The sequence below is a fragment of the Balaenoptera borealis genome, assembly GCF_965194805.1.
Source record: "Balaenoptera borealis genome assembly, chromosome: 19".
Lineage (NCBI taxonomy): Eukaryota > Metazoa > Chordata > Mammalia > Artiodactyla > Balaenopteridae > Balaenoptera > Balaenoptera borealis.
In genome coordinates, this window is record NC_138878.1 from 50,174,183 (window position 1) to 50,190,526 (window position 16,344).

General features: G+C 37.9%; 1 protein-coding gene across 8 annotated transcripts in view; it reads left to right on the top strand.

The window, feature by feature from the left end:
- ZNF507 (zinc finger protein 507) overlaps positions 1–16,344 on the top strand; it is a 47,669-nt gene that overhangs the window by 9,674 nt on the left and 21,651 nt on the right. For 7 of the 8 annotated variants that reach the window (XM_082366479.1, XM_082366476.1, XM_082366478.1 and 4 more), the window contains 2 exons: positions 1,248–1,365; positions 5,000–5,114. In XM_082366479.1, coding sequence (XP_082222605.1) covers positions 1,248–1,365; positions 5,000–5,114 — 233 coding nt within the window. Of the gene's footprint in view, positions 1–1,247; positions 1,366–4,999; positions 5,115–6,544; positions 6,640–16,344 lie in introns of all 8 variants that reach the window. The other variant, XR_014237347.1, reaches the window with a different exon arrangement.

Below are 16,344 nucleotides of genomic sequence, written 5' to 3' on the forward strand. Positions count from 1 at the left end.
CCTGCCTGCCACCTCCTTAACAGGCCCTGTGTTTATTGGTTTAGTGTTTCCATGTGTATATCTTTTTTTAAAGTGTGTTGATTTTAAAGTGCAAGGGAATTACAAGGGGATGTACAGTGGAGGGACATTGTACACACATTTGACTTACACAAATTTAACCCTATGTCATCGATGCAAAAAAATACCTATTTTTCATCTTACGTGGCCCCAAAATGCAAGTCATTCACTTCCGCTGCTACACAACCAACCAACAGTGATTTATATCCTTGCACAAGCAAAAATGGACTATGGGACTTAATGAAAGACAGCACAGTGGAAATAGAACCATGTATGTTATATTTTATGGGAAGTTTACAGTACTTTCAAGGATTACTTAGACCGTGATTTTCATTTTAAGTGCTACCTAAAACCAACAACCAGTATGAAAACACTGTTTTTGTAAAGGCAACTTGTGTTCATTGAATCATTGGTTTAGAACTTTTCTTCAATATGCCAGTTGACTGTTTGTGTGTCGGGGGGTGGGGAGTGTATTGTAAAGGGCTAACTGGGATGTCGACTTTTTTCTCAGATTAGCCAGAATTGGGGTCCAGCTGGTAGTAAACAGGTAAGCAGGAATTAAAAAGCCTTTGAGTCTGAGATTCACTGCCTCTTGGATTGCTCTCATGAAATTCTGAAATGGCCTCTGGCCACTGGACAAGTAGCCATCCAAATAGGCTGCAAAGGCAAGTTCCAGGAGCTTCTTTTGCTGCTGCACTCTTGATTCATGGGTGTGGGCGTAAGGAGGAAGATGTCCTTGGAGTCTCAGTTCCAACTAAGTCTCTTTTACAAATTTAGTGGATATTTAAAGGCAGAAATCAGCTGAAGCGCAGAAGTTAACTGATTGGATTTGTTTTTGTGCAAGTGCTGAGTTATCCTGAACACTCTGCCCTTCCCTCTGGGCTCGCCAGTGTCTCAGGAAGCACACACATGCCATGCATGAGCACTCCCTCGGACAGTGGTGGCTTCCTTTCAGAGAATGTGAAAAGAGGAACTGCCTTTTTGATAAGATTGTGTTTTCCCTAGTGTATTTCTTTCCATAAGCTGTCAAATGTTTCAAGTAATCTTTTAACACGTTTGATTTTTAAATATTGGTAGTAGTGTGCTCTAGGTACTAGGCCACGAAAGCAGTTAACTCCTTCTACAGCCTCCTAGTAACTGTATAAGTATGTTTATTGAAAATTACATATTAATTTCTCTCAATTTTTTAGAGTCAACTGAGGAACCATGAGAGAGAGCAACACAGTCTTCCAGATACCTTGTCAATAGCAACTTCTAATGAGTCAAGAATTTCCAGTGATAAAACTGATGGAAAATGTGTTCAGGAAGGTATCTGCATTTTTTTGTATAGATGATATTGACTAGCATATGAAGTAAAAAATGCCCTTCGTTGTCATGTGGGTTATTTTCAGGACTAAAGCTCCATCTATTCGCCTCTGTTTTTAAACTGTGTGAGTGAATCTTATCTCTGAGTACTAAATGAAGTACTATATTAGTAAGTACTCAGCCTCAACTGTATAGGTAGATATACTCTGCAATGTGTGCTGTCCTATAAGAGCCAAAGTACAGCAGAAACCCTGAGATGACATGCCAGCAAGCCAGGGAGGCTGCAGCACAGAAAGAAAGCCTCCTTTCCTCTCTCAGTACCAGTTGACCCACTGAGAACGTAGCTTTTGCAGATGGTAGACCCCCACCTCAATCTTTAACTGAGGCTTCCTGCTGTGATCTTAGTCTTATCCAAGTGTAACTGCCAGATTTCATCTGCGTTATTTAAAAACACAACACAGGCTGTTTTTATGTACTGGTTAGGTACCAGTCGGCCGAGTTTCTGCTAATAGGAATATTAGAATCAAAAGATTTAATTAGAGTTCCATGAAAAGGCGGATGCCACATCCGGAGAATTAAAGTGTAATAAGCTGTGCTTCCTTGCATCAGCTCACTTAAACTGATATACTTTAAATGTCTCAAGTGTAGTACATAGTGTTTATGAGAAGTAAAACATACTGGGGTGACTTTCCTTTTTAGATTTCCTAAGAATTAAAGTTAGGAACAACTGCAGAGTAAAATGCTTTACCATAATGTTTCATTAAATTATACCCCAGAAAGCAAAACTGATTCTAGAATGTTTCTGAAAGAACTGATTTTGATACCACTGTAGCACCAAAATTCCCTTGTCAAACAGATGTCATCCCTGTAAAACTATCCAAAGCAAAAGGAGTTTATGACATAGCATCTGTTCCTGCCATAGATGGCTGAGCTAAAACTGTTTTGTTTCCTTTTTACGAAATAGCCCTAAATGCCTCCTTTTATTTTAATTCATTATGTTTCCATATCCCCTTTAAAGGAGACATTAAAACATTTGATATCTTTGGGCCATAAATCTCTAATGAAGGAATAAAGTAAGTACTACTCACTCAGTGGCACCACCTGTGGTTACTACCAGCGGTAGAATATGTCTTTTCTAGCACCGTCTCTAAAAACAATAATTTAAAACTGGCCAAATGGGTTAACAAATTAAAACGCACAATTTGAATTAAAAAGATTGAAATGTCAGCTCAAAATTAAAATAACCAATTTGAGCTTCGTGGCATTAGCGTCTATCCACCACATTCCATTTTGCAGCCTCCTTTCTTTGTGGCTCATGCTCTGTTTCTTAGGGCTACACGTATGGATTTTAAATTGCTTGCCATGCCTCTCCTCCCCACCCTCACACCCCCACTTGGCTCTATTTGCTGTTCGCTATCGTGGTAGTGTAACAACTCAGACGGCTGATAACCTCCTGTGTACTTACATCTATACTGATACTTTATTGATTTGGTATTAGATCTTTCAAAATCTTGTTTTCAGGCCGAAGAACAAGTTTTTAGCTCACAAAGAAGATAAAAATAATTCATGTTTATCAAAACTTTTTTAACCCTTTAATAAACTAATTAAACAAGAGGGGAGATGCATGCTTCTGTGGCTCCCAGTCTGCGTCCATCACAATAGCACAGATAACTTGTGGCACGTTTTTGACTCAGAGATCCAATGTAATGGTACCTCAGACATTTGTTCTGCCAGAAGGCGTGGAGTGCCCATCTTGAGCTGGATGCTGTGCTAGGTGCTTGGAGTGCAGTGGACGTGTCACTGCCTTCGAGGTACCCAGCCCAGTGAGGAACACAAAACTGTACTGACAGGTATGTCAGCAAACACCACAGGTGCTCTGAGAGCTCTGGGCAAAGCACTTTCATATGATGCTTCTTCATGAAATTTAATTAAATTGTTCTTTATTGTAAATCTATAATTTGCCAAGCCCTGGGGATTCTGTGTAAGCAAAACAGGCAGATCCCTACCCTCAGGGAGTCTCCAGCTAGTGATGGGTCGGACTTGACACAGACATGCAGGTAACATACAGACTGCAGTGAAGGAGGAGTACAGCATGCTCCTGGGCTTACCAAACCATGCTGGGAGGTTCCAGTGTTTCCATTTTGTAGATGAATAAACTGAGTCCTCAAGAGGTGAAATAATTTGCCCATGATCACATTGGTACTAAGTGGCAGAGCAGAGACTAAGCCCAAGTTTTTGAAATTTAAATCCAATATTCTTTCCATTGGAAACAGTTGCTTGAAGTAGCACAGGCTCGCATTCTGTGCTATATTAAGTTTTTCCATCTGTCATTTTTATTAGTTGTCATTGATCTGTAATATTCCTCACACAAAACCATTATCCAATATTTCACACTTCATTTTTTCAGAGTTTTTTTTTTTTTTTTTAACTGTATCTGGAGCAGTGCCGCTTATAATCAAGTCCAAGTTTTTAACCTACCAATTAAGAGTGATACTTAGATTATAATTATGATTAGTGTGTGTATTAATGTTACAGATTTATACCAGGAAATCAGGACATTTTGTTCTGCCTGGCAAAAGTAGTTATTAGCAAAAGAAATTTTCAATTTTAGAAAGCTTAAATTTAACCTAAGGATTTTCTTTGTTTTGTTAAAATTTCCATGTGGGTTTTCTTTTGTATCACCAATTTTACTTTTATGCAGTGTGTGCTAGTGTTCTACCTAAGCTTTCTTCCTGTCGTGCCTTGTTCTTCAGCTTCTATGCTTGCTTTGTTTCTGAATATAAAGCAGTCAGGCTATGAATAGGCTGTGGACTTTGTGCTGACAGAATTGTAAATAAATCACTGAGTATCTTCAGGAACAGTTTCCTATGATCAACTCATTCTGCTTGTATTGCCTCAAGCTTACCCTGATTTGAATTCCCCAGCCCTGTTGTTGCAGAGTGAGTTTAGTGACAAGGCCTGTTCCCATGGATCCATGTTTCCTGGATTTCGGAGAGCTGCATATTCATGTTAGTCCTTGTAACCTGTCAGTTTACTAGGTATAATTATACTACATTATATAGCACTTAATACTTTGCCATTGCTTTCCCTTCTGTTGTTGCTTTGATAGCTGACAGTTACAAACAAAGGAAACCTACAGAGTGAAAAAGCTTTGGGCTTTTTATATTGAGTTTGTTAGATATGCTTTGTAGCCATACTTTATAATGTTGTATTATAGTATTAAATTACAGCTTGTTGACAAATCAATGTTTCCTTAAGACAATATATCCAATATTGATTAGACTAACACCTTTCAAATTAACTGTGTATCTCTGGTTAATTCACCTGCTACACAATCAGCAGGGCAGCTGGCATCAGGTTCATTATATTTTAGAATTTTGTACAAGGTTATGTAGAAGCTAACCCAATGTATCTATGTTTACAGATCAGATGATATTCACTTTATATTCACTGATAGTGCAGGTGTAGGAGAACCTGTAAAGCTACATTCAAACTTGTTAACTTTATTAAACAGTGAGAAAGCCTTCATTGAAATGTTAGTACTGTGTGGTATAAATATTGTTTACAATGGAATGTAAATGCTGTCATTTTAATCTAATCAAAGCACGTCACTAAAACTGTGAAATACTTTGTCCAGGGAATAAGTCTTCGGTCCAGAAACAGTATAGATGTGATGTATGTGATTATACAAGTACAACGTACGTTGGTGTCAGAAACCACAGACGAATCCATAACTCTGATAAGCCTTATAGGTAAGTGTGATGATCCTAGAGTTTTAATACTTGTGTTACAATACTCTATAGTAAAGAAAAAAGTAGAAGTAATTAAAAATTCATAGCAGTTGTTTAAACATAAGTTAAGCACGAAGAAACTTTCACTTTCTGGTTTCATGAGTATTGCTTACTTTGTTAAAGAATGTGAATTTTAAGCTTGAGTCTTAGGATGATAGGCTTATTTTTGACTAGATTTTGTCTAGTTGCAATATAAGAAGATGTCTATATCCGTCAGTTTCATGTGGGTATAAACTACCATAGTAATTTTCAGTGCTTAGAGTACATTTCAATAATTTGGCAGTTAAGTACTCAATATTCCAGCAAAAGATTCTTAAAACTTAAAAGCAATAAAATTCCCTATGAAAGATTCTGTTTTTGAAAATAAATCTATCATGTGTAGAGTAAGGTCATTTAATTTAATTTTGTTACTTGATTTTTTACAAAAGCCAATTCTAATATGTATTCAGAAAATATAGGCATTCTCAGTTGATCAAGATAGGCTGATAAATAGAAATAATTACTTCTTAAATAAACTTTGCCCCTTGAGAATAAACTGCTTGTTGTTTAAGTATAGGAAAGATGCAGATATTTTTGCATAGTTTGTCCAGCTGTCACAGAGCAATTTGTTCTACTTGCAGCTGTGAGGGAACATCAAGCTTCCACTCAGAGTTAAGCCAGTCACCATGGCCAATAGTGAGTGCTAGGCAGTGGCATGAGCTCTTTTAACCCCTTAACAAAACTTGGTTCGTGTTTTAACACTCTCCCCAGGTTTTATAGGTGTGACACAGGTCACTGTGGGAAAGTTACTGTATTAATATCTAAATGAAAACCTGACAGACTATGCCTTAAAATGCCATTGTTTGATCGCATAGTGTGGCTCTCTCTATATATATATGTATATGGTTTTAAATATTTAATACACACTTAATTCGCTAACCAGCAAACTTATTTATAATCACTTTGCAGGCAGTGTATCTCTTTGCAAAAAGTTTTGTAGCTCCATGGAAGGTGTTTGATGTTGTGTCATTGTCTCTATTTTTATTTCAAATATTTTTAAAACTGGGATTGCTAAGAAAGATTTTTTCCCCTGAGTATAATTAAGGCCATTAACCATTATTAACAATAGCTCAGTGCCATACACTGTAGATGAAGAGTGCTAGGTAGTATTTAACATGTATCATTTATCATTTACACTAGAAAATATTTAGGAGAGCATGATGGAAATGGAGGACACTAGTTCATCTGATATGAGGAGAAAGCCTTATCTTTATATTTCAGGTGTCTGTTCTTAAATTTAATGACATACCATGTAATCCAGGCAAGAATAAGATAACATTCTCTGGGTCTAGAACTAGACTGTTCGTTGAAATTCACTGAGAAATATTTATTGAGCAAATATTATGTTCCAGGGGCTGTGTTAGACTCTTAGACTGTAGTCCAAATAAAAAGGTATCATCCCATCCTGACGGTGGCCCAGATTTCACAGAGGACAAAAAGAAAAAAGGTATCATCCCTGCCATCTTGAAGCTTTAGACAATAAACAAGTAAACTCTCAAATATACAATTATGATAAATTTATGAAAGAGGTTAATGATTGATTCTGGTTCTGTAGAAGAGAGTTTCACATCTACCTGAATAGATTAGTCTTAAGCTAAAAGACTCATTTTGATAGCTTTTGCTATTTTAGGGATTATGTTTTCTCATGTTCTTAAAATATTCACACTCATAGGATTGGTTGCAAGTTGTCCTAGGGGCTTCCTTCCAGTGGGCAACATCCTGTGAGAATCTTCTTCCTGTTACATCAGAGAAGTCTCAGTATGTTATTTTCCAGATTTGTTCACACTGTCTCACTGGGTTTGGCCTGAGTGCCTTAGAAAAAATGTTGTCATACCAACCCCTCCATGTAATTATTACCTTTTACGTAAGACTTATTTTCCAACCTTCGAATCTTGTGACTCTTCTTTTAACCTTCTTTAAATACTTTAAATACTTATACTTCTTTGTCTTCGTGGGATTTGCAGTCTACACAGCATTATGGATTAACATGTTCTATTCCAGTATGTTTCTGGGACTTTCTCTTCATTGTCACATACTGTTTGCCTTAAGCTTAGTTAGCTAGGATGCACAGCGTTCTTGATATCTAATTTAATCACAGTAGTTTTTCTGGCTTATTTCATTTGTGCTTCACTCAGTTCTGCTGCCTAGTACACTTATGGTCAGAGTTGAGACTTGTTTTCTCAGGGTGCCTACCCTGTGCATTTCTGATTCCCTACTTTTTGTAAAGAAACATGCTCACAAGTAGCAGTGATAAATTTCTTATAGAGTGAGAGTGCTTCGCTACACCACGTGTAGTCTTTGCATGAGGGCAGAACAGGTTGATTGTGTGTGTTTAACGTGCCTGTTATGTAATAGACTTTCTGCGGTATTGATAACTATTCTTTTCTCTTGCCTTTGCTTTTATGTTGCCATTCTGGTCCTTCACTGAGCCCATTCGTGTGATCTGGGCAGTATAGGTTCATGTATCAGAGCCCTGGGAGCACATAGTCCTGGGACTGAATCTGAGCTCTCTGACTTATGGCATTTGTCCCCTTGGGCAAACTGTCTCACTTCTCTATGCTTGGCCTTGTCATTTCTAAAATGAGGATAATTAAGACACCTGCTTTACAGGACTGTTGTAAGGACTAAATTAAACACCATATGTAAGATCCTGGCACATAATAAGCACCCCATAAATGGTAGCTGTCTAATAGTCATTGGGCCCAGTTTTTATCCTTATCCCTTTTCACCGATTCATTGTCTAACCATACACACAAAAAACGTTGGCCTCTCATCATTTGGGAAACAGAGTAATTCTTTTCCTGGACAGGAGGCTTATTAGTTTTTTTTGTTTTTTTAAACAAGAGAGATGCTGTACCCAGGCAGAAATACTGTCACAGCTGAGGTCCCCGTGCTGTGTTGACTGCCTTGCAAGGCGACTCAGCGTCTCGGGGAGCGCTCGTGCTCTAGTCTCAGGCCTGGACCATACACCACCTCTGCCCAGCCGGGGGCCCTGGGGACGTTATTCTAAGCTAACCCTCCTTTCCCATATGAACCTGGTGAGAATACTGCCCAGCTCATAAATCTGGGGGAGGATTGAATGAGATTATATGTATTAAGCACCGAGCATGTTACTTGGAGCATTGAAGGGCCTGGTTCCTTTCTTCTGCTCATGAAGTCATGAGGTCATCTCAGAAACCCTGTCCTCAGTGCAGAAGGAAGAGAGCTGTTTTTCATTCCCATGTTAGGACAGGGAAAGATGAAAAAGGCATCATCCCATCCCAGTCCTACCAAATGCAGCAGACTTTGTTTTTCAGTGCTTTATTATGGAACATTCTGAGTAAACCACATACCAGTTACTATTATACTTGATATTTATAACACTGACCCCAAAAGTTACTAAAAGGTCCATTCAGAATTTTCAAGTATTGGATTGTCTTCGGTTTAGTTTAATATTGCAGTACTAGAGTTCCCCCTGCTTTCCTTCCCCCAATACCACCTTTGTGAATGACTGGCTAGAGATGGAAGATGGGACAACAAAACGTTTTCCTCAGGTTCCCAAGTTTCCTCCTGATTATGTGGCATTGAACCCATTTTCCCTTAGAAACATAATTGTATTGGTACTTAGGTTCCAAAAGTACTTGGCGAGGCGGAGGGTAGGAGGGACAACATGACAGAGGGAAGTACATGGTCTTTGGACTGAAGTACTCAGCACACTACCTGGCACATAATAGGTACTCAGTAAATGACTAGTAATTATCTGTATACCTCAGTTTTTTTAATCTGTAAAATGGCTCTGGTTCTATAAGTTTATTATATTTTGAAAATAAATATGTAGTAATATTCTTCCTTAAGTAGAAGAGCTACCCAGATATGTATGTTGATTTTTTAATACAAATCCTATTTTAATACCCAGTCCAAAAATACCCAATATTTCCTTAAATGTTTCAAAAGTATCCTCTTAGGGTTATTTTGTTTATATTAGGAGGTCTAAACATTGCATTTGATTGATAAGTCTCTGTCTCTCTTTAAAATTTTGAAATAGACTTTATAACTTACAGCAGTATATATCGTGAAAATTGCGTAAGTTAAAAACATACAGTTAGATGCATAAATTAAAAGCATACAGCTTGATAAATGGTCACAAAGTAAACCCATCCTTTTAACTCCTCAGACCAAGCAATAAACCATTGCCAATTCCTCAGCCGCACCCTCTTCCTGGCCCTTCCACTCACTAACTTGCCCCTATTCCCCACCAGGTAATCACCATCTTGACTTCTAACATCATAAATTAGTTTTGTCTGTTTGTGAACTTAATATAAATGAAACCATACAGTACATATTCTTTTATGTCTACCTTCTTTTTTTTTATGAATTTATTTTATTTTTGGCTATGTTGGGTCTTCACTGATGCATGCAGACCTTCTCTAGTTGTGGTGAGCGGGGGCTGCTCTTCATTGCAGCGCACGGGCTTCTCATTGCGGTGGCTTCTCTTGTGGCGGAGCACAGGCTCTAGGCGAGTGGGCTTCAGTAGTTGTGGCACGTGGGCTCAGTAGTTGTGGCTCGTGGGCTTCAGTAGTTGCGGCTCGCAGGCTTCAGTAGTTGCAGCGCATGGGCTTAGTTGCTCCGTGACATGTGGGATCTTCCCGGACCAGGGATCGAACCCGTGTCCCCTGCATTGGCAGGCAGATTCTTAACCACTGCTCCACCAGGGAAGTCCCTATTTCTACCTTCTTTCACTCAACGTCATTGTGTGTAATTCAGCGTAGAACTAATGCATTCCTTTTTATTACTGTGTAGTATTCCATTGTAAGATTATACCACAATTTATTTTTTTATTGTACTACTGATGGATATTTGGATTATTGCCAGATGTTCCCCCATTGTGAATAACACCATTTTGAATATTCTTTTACATATGTTTTGGTGCATATATGAAATGGTTCCTTTTCCATTGGTTTATACCTAGGAGTGTAATATGTGGGTAATAGGGTGTGCTATGTTCAGGTTTGGTGGATATTGTCAACAGTTATCCAAAATGGTTATACCAATTTACAGTGGTTGTACCAGTTCATACCCTCATCAACACTTTGTATTATCAGTCTTGAATTTTGATCATTCGGGTAGGTGTGTATGTTGTGGTTCTCATTTGCATTTCCTGATGATTTATGAGGTTGAGCATCTTTTCATTTGTTAATTGCACATTTCTTTATTGGGTGGTCTGCCTTTTACTGACCGATTTGCAGCAGTTCTTTATGTGTTCTGAATACAAGTTTTTTTGTTTATTATGTATATTGCACATATCTTCTAAACTGTGGCTTGCCTTTCTACTCTCAGTGGTGTCTTTTGAAGAACAGAGATTTCTAGTTTTAATGTAATCAGATTTATTAATCTTTTTCTTTGTAGTTAGGGCTTCTATGTCTTTATACTCTGAAGTTGATGCTGATTTTTCTAAATAGCCTTGTGAGTAAGGTAGATGATGAAGGGAGGGGTAAAAATGTGTGCTTATAAAATAATGACCCTGATTTTAAGGGATTCACATCAACTGGGTCAAAAAACCTGTGTGCTTATGTGTTAGTGACCCTGATTTTCTAATATGACACAAAAAGTAAAAGAAAAATCTTTAAAAAAAAAAAAAATCCAGGGACTTCCCTGGTGGTCCAGTGGTTAAGACTTTGCCTTCCAGTGCAGGGGGTGCGGGTTCGAGCCCTGGTCAGGGAACTAAGATCCCACATGCCTCGCAGCCGAAAAACCAAAACATAAAACAGAAGCAATATTGTAACAAATTCAATAAAGACTTTAAAAAATGGTCCACATCAAAAAAAAAAAAAAAAATCCAGAAAGGTTTTAAGCAATGGAAATGACATTTGGAATGACAGTGTTGCCTCCTGTGTGTGGTCAGTCATTGTAAAAAGTCTGGTCTTTATATAAATATAAATATATTACAAACAGTAATAATAATAGCTAACATTTTTTTAGAACATTTTTCATGGACCAGGCAATGTGCTAAGTACTCAATATGTGTCAGCTCACTTAATCCTCATGACAGCCCAGTACTTAGGAATGTTACTACCCCAGTGTTGTAGATATGGAAACAGAGGCTGGAAGGACTGAACAATTTTCCATGGTCTCAGAAGTGGAAGAGCCAGGGCTTAAACCCTTGCTCCTGTCAGCTATGCTGCTCTGCCTGTACCTGCTTGGCCAGAGAGAACTCTTTGTGGGCCATACTGCTGCTGCATGCCAAACCACCTCCAACTTAGTGGTGTGAAACAACAGCTCTTTTATTTTGCTCAGGGATTCTGTGGGTCAGGAATTCAGAAAGGGCACTATAGGGGTGGCTTGTGTCTGCTCCATTTGAGGTCTGGGGCTCGGGAGGGAAGGCTTGAAGGCTGGAGGTGACTGAGACGGCTGGGGTTGCAGGCATCTGAAGGCTCCCTCACCAGTCTGGGGGTTGATGCTGGCTGTCGGCTGGGGCCTCAGCTGGAACACGCACATGATTTCTCCACGTGGACTTGCCAGGTGTGCTAGTTCCAAAAGTGAATGCTTAGGTAAGAAGTAGGCAAAAGCTGTATTACCTTTTATGACCTACCCTTGGAAGTCACATACTATCACTTCCACCATACTTGCAGACTTCTTAAATCTCTTTTAATCGGAAGGCTTGTTGAATCGTTAGTCAATTGTGTTGGCTTGGGGAAAATCTCAAGTCTTTGAAAAACTTCAATTTGTCTTAAGGAAAACAGTTTAGCTGATAGTTTAATTTGGAGGGAAAAAATATGTTTTGTTTGGAAGGAATGAACTAAAGGAGTTTGTTTTTCTCAGTGGCATAAAGAGTTCTTGGGTTCATCACAAAATTTGAAGTGGCTACTTCTCTGGGCCTTAGTTATTTATTCCTTTAAAAGCATAGAAAACTAATTGAATGTGGTAAGACAAACCCTACTGCAAAATTTCTACTGCAGTCTTTTCATGTATGTTCAAGTCACACCTCGAATATTGCAGGACATCCACGTTCTGCTTTCCTCTGCCTGACCTCTCAAAACAGTTGTTCCTAATTGCATCAGACCTGGAGTAATGTCCAAGTAAGGCCCCAGGCCAGGGAAATAGGGTGGTTTAACCACATCCTTATCTCTGTGGGGTTCTGGGATTAAAGTAACTGACCCTTTATCGATGGGAGAAAGCCTATAGAAAAATTCAGTCGGTTTTTTAGCCAGATTGAGAAACCTTGGGTTTTCCGATGTCAGATGTTTTCCACACCACCAAGCAACTCAATTCTCATCAGATATTAGCTGAGTGTTCTGCAAATTTAATTCAGTTCTGACACTTTTCTACCTGGAGATAGTATCAGATCCCACCAGTTAAGGGTTCAGTCCCACAAGACTGCCGTTACTTCAGATGCCAATCACAAGTCTAGGTTGTTACCTGTGCTTCTGACTGGCTGACTGTAAATCAGGTTTTAAATCCACTGTAAATGAGGTTCTCGTGACTCCCTCCTCAGGTTTGATTAATTTGCTAGAGAGGCTATTATAAAGGATACAGATGTACAGCCGGATGAAGACGTACAGAGGGCAAACTCTGGAGAGGTGGAACTTCCATGCCCTCTCTGGACATGCCACTCTGCCAGCCCTTCCATGTGTTCACCAGCCCGGAAGCTCTCTGAACCATCCTTTAGGTTTTTATGGAGACTTCATTACATAAGCACCATTGATTAAATCATCGGCCTTGATGGTTGAACTCAATCTCCAGTCTCTCCTCTGGACTCAAAGTTCCTACCCTCTAATCACATGGTTGGTTCCTCTGGCAGTCAGCCCCAATCCTTAGTTTACCTAGGAGCTTTCCAAAAGTCACCTCATTAACATAACAAAAAACTTTACTGCTCTCATCACTTAGGCAATTCCTAGGGTTATAGGAGCCCTGTGCCAAGAACTGGGACTAAGACCAAATATATATTATTATAAATCACAATATCACAGGTTTCTACATTGACTTCCTGTTCTTTTTCTGACTCAACAAAACACGTGGTCATAGAATTTACACCTTCATGAAAGAATATAGATAATAAAAAAGTAAACTATAATTTCAGAAAATAAGTGCAGCAAAGTGAATAAAACAAGATAGTAGTATAATAGTGGTTTGTTCTAATTTTTTTTTAACTAAGAGAATTTGGTTTGCTCCATGGAATTGTATAGGAAAAGTGGAGAAGGAATGAAAATGAGAAAATAATATTTTAGCTAACGGAAATATATTCTTAAAAAGGGAGTAAAAATATATTTAAGCCACCTTTACATAACTTCGAAGTTGAGGTTCTCTTATAGTATCCCTTCTCTAATCAGTTAAAAATCATTTTAGTAAATGCTTACCCTTATCAGATTGTTCCTACTTTTTTTTTTCATACTTAGATCTTTTAATGAATATTCACCATTATAAGTGTCCCTTCAGAATAACCTTTGTACCAGGCTAAGGTAGGTACTCATAGAATTAGGACTTAGTTGTTCAGCACACTGCTCTTGCTTTATCTCTCCTTTCCTCTCCTTAAAAAAAAATTTTAAGGCCTTCATATTAAGGGATATTGATGAACAGCAAATTTTACAGAAATAAGTCTTTGTCCAATAGAATGAGAGAGAGAAATTTGGAAAGTAAAAAGCTTCATCTATATGCATTGTTTACTTAAGAAAGCTAATGAAAGTGGTAGATTCTAGGTTAGCTCATAGATTACATTGAATTGTTAGAAAAGAGCATTTCTGACCATGCATAATATTTCACCATAAATTTTAGCTTTTCTCAAAAACTCTAAGGTGTACTTGTCCTCCACACACTATTCTAAAAATAATTTGAGTGTTTACTTCTGGAATATGTGATTCACTACTTCTATAAATATCCATTATTTATTTATTTATTTTAATTTTTATTTTTGGCCATGCCACACAGCTTGCGGGATCTTAGTTCCCCAACCAGGATTGAACCTGTGCCCCCTGCAGTGGAAAGTGCGTAGTCCTAACCACTGGACCACCAGGGAATTCCCTCCATTGTTAATTTAAATGTGCTTATTTCATCATACCTGGTGTCTCCCTAATGTAGTAAATGCTGACAGGTCAAAAGCCTTAAAAATGGCAATGTCCCACAGTTCAGGAACATTCTTACCTCTCGGAAAGTAAGAGGGGGCAATCAATATGGGGCACACAGGGAGTTTCAAAGGTATACTGGTAATATTCTATATCTTAACTATGAGTGTTCATTTTTTCTTTATTATTCTTAAAGATTATGGGGGTGAGGGGAATGGACTTAATCCTACAGAATAATCAGCAATACATATAGATATAGAACATATTTGTTACAGGATTGTTTATAATGTTTAAAAGATCAAAAACATTCTCTGTACTAATAGTAGAATGATTAAGTGATGACACTTTCATAGGGTGGAACATTAAACCCCATTGAAAATATATAACTTTTAACTTGAGAAAGTACTATGTAACATTGTCAAAAATAGGATTAAAAATCTGTAGTATGCTTCCACTTTTGCTTCAGATCTATGTATGTACCTTAAAAAGACTGGGAAATTATGCAAGTGATTCTTTAGAATCTGTACTTAACTTGCCTGTATATTGCTTTTTTTTTTTTTTTTTTAAATTTATTTATTTATTTATTTTTGGCTGAGTTGGGTCTTCATTGCTGGGCATGGGCTTTCTCTAGTTATGAAGAGCAGGGACTATTCTTTGTTGCAGTGTGTGGGCTTCTCATTGTGGTGACTTCTCTTGCTGCAGAGCACGGGCTCTAGGCGCACGGGCTTCAGTAGTTGCAGCACGCAGGCTCAGTAGTTGTGGCTCGCGGGCTTAGTTGCTCCGTGGCATGTGGATTCTTCCCGGACCAGGGATTGAACCCATGTCCCCCTCATTGGCAGGCAGATTCTTAACCACTGCGCCACCAGGGAAGCCCTATATTGCATTTTTGTATAAGGGAAATAGATTATATAATCAGGGAAATGTTTAAATAAAGACCGCATTTGCTGACCAGTTGAGTTAGGACAGAAATTGGCTTAGCAATTTTAACTAAACATCCAAAAGCAGGGGCTCTCATTTTAGACAATATACCAAACTAGATAAAGTGAACAACTCTCCCAATGACGATAACTAAAATGCTAGGTAAATATTTAAAACAATGTTTATATGTATAGTTCATCTATCAGGGAAACTGAGAAACTGCAGAGGTAAAAATCAAAGTAAAGCAGGTAGCCTGTGAGGTAAATGAGCTATATCTATTAACATGAATGAATCTCAGAAACATTGAGCTAAGACAAAGAAACAAGTCACACAAGAATACATAAAGTGTGATTCTATTTATATGCTCAAAAATATGTGAATAAACAATATGTTAGGGATACATATAGGTAAAACTAAGAAAAAGTAAACAAATCATATAATACAAAATTCAGAGAAGTGATGCCTCTTTTGAGGAGGAACAGGTATGAGATCTTGGAGGAACCCACAAAGAGCTCTTAAGTTAGAGGTAATTTTCTCCCTTAAGCAAGTATTATGAACCCAGTGTTTATCATTTTTTTTAATTGCATATACATGTTATACCACTCTTTTACATGTTTCACCAAAAATCATTTGTTTCAATCATATACGTAAAGTATTACAAATTCTGTGGGAGAAATGCTGATAAGGAAATGAAGTTAAGTATGTGGATTTTGTGGGTAGTTCAGTTTCTTGTTTGAGGTTTTGATTGGGTAATACATACGTGCACAGATGAACTTTAGAATCAGCTTGTCATAGTTTCCTCTTAAAATAATTCTGTTGCTGTTTGTATTGGGATCATGTTAAGCTTCTAGATTAATTTAGAAAGAATTAACAACTTGATACAAACAAGGTATGGGCTTTTCCATTTTTTCAGGTCATCTGTTCTGTCCCTTTAAAGTTTTTTCCATGTATATTATTGTGTACATTTCTTGTTTTGCCTGTGTGTATATCCACACACACATATATGTATGTATTAAGTACACAGATAGTCCTCGGTTTGTGCAATAGCATGGGACTTTAAAAATGACTGTGCAAGCTGGAACCATGCAAAGCCATCTTAATTAATGGTGAAAATTACAGTTGTTCGATTACCTTTAAACATTTTTCTTAAAACATTAAAAACTTTTCTGTCAGTTATATAGGGAAATGAAAAATACTAA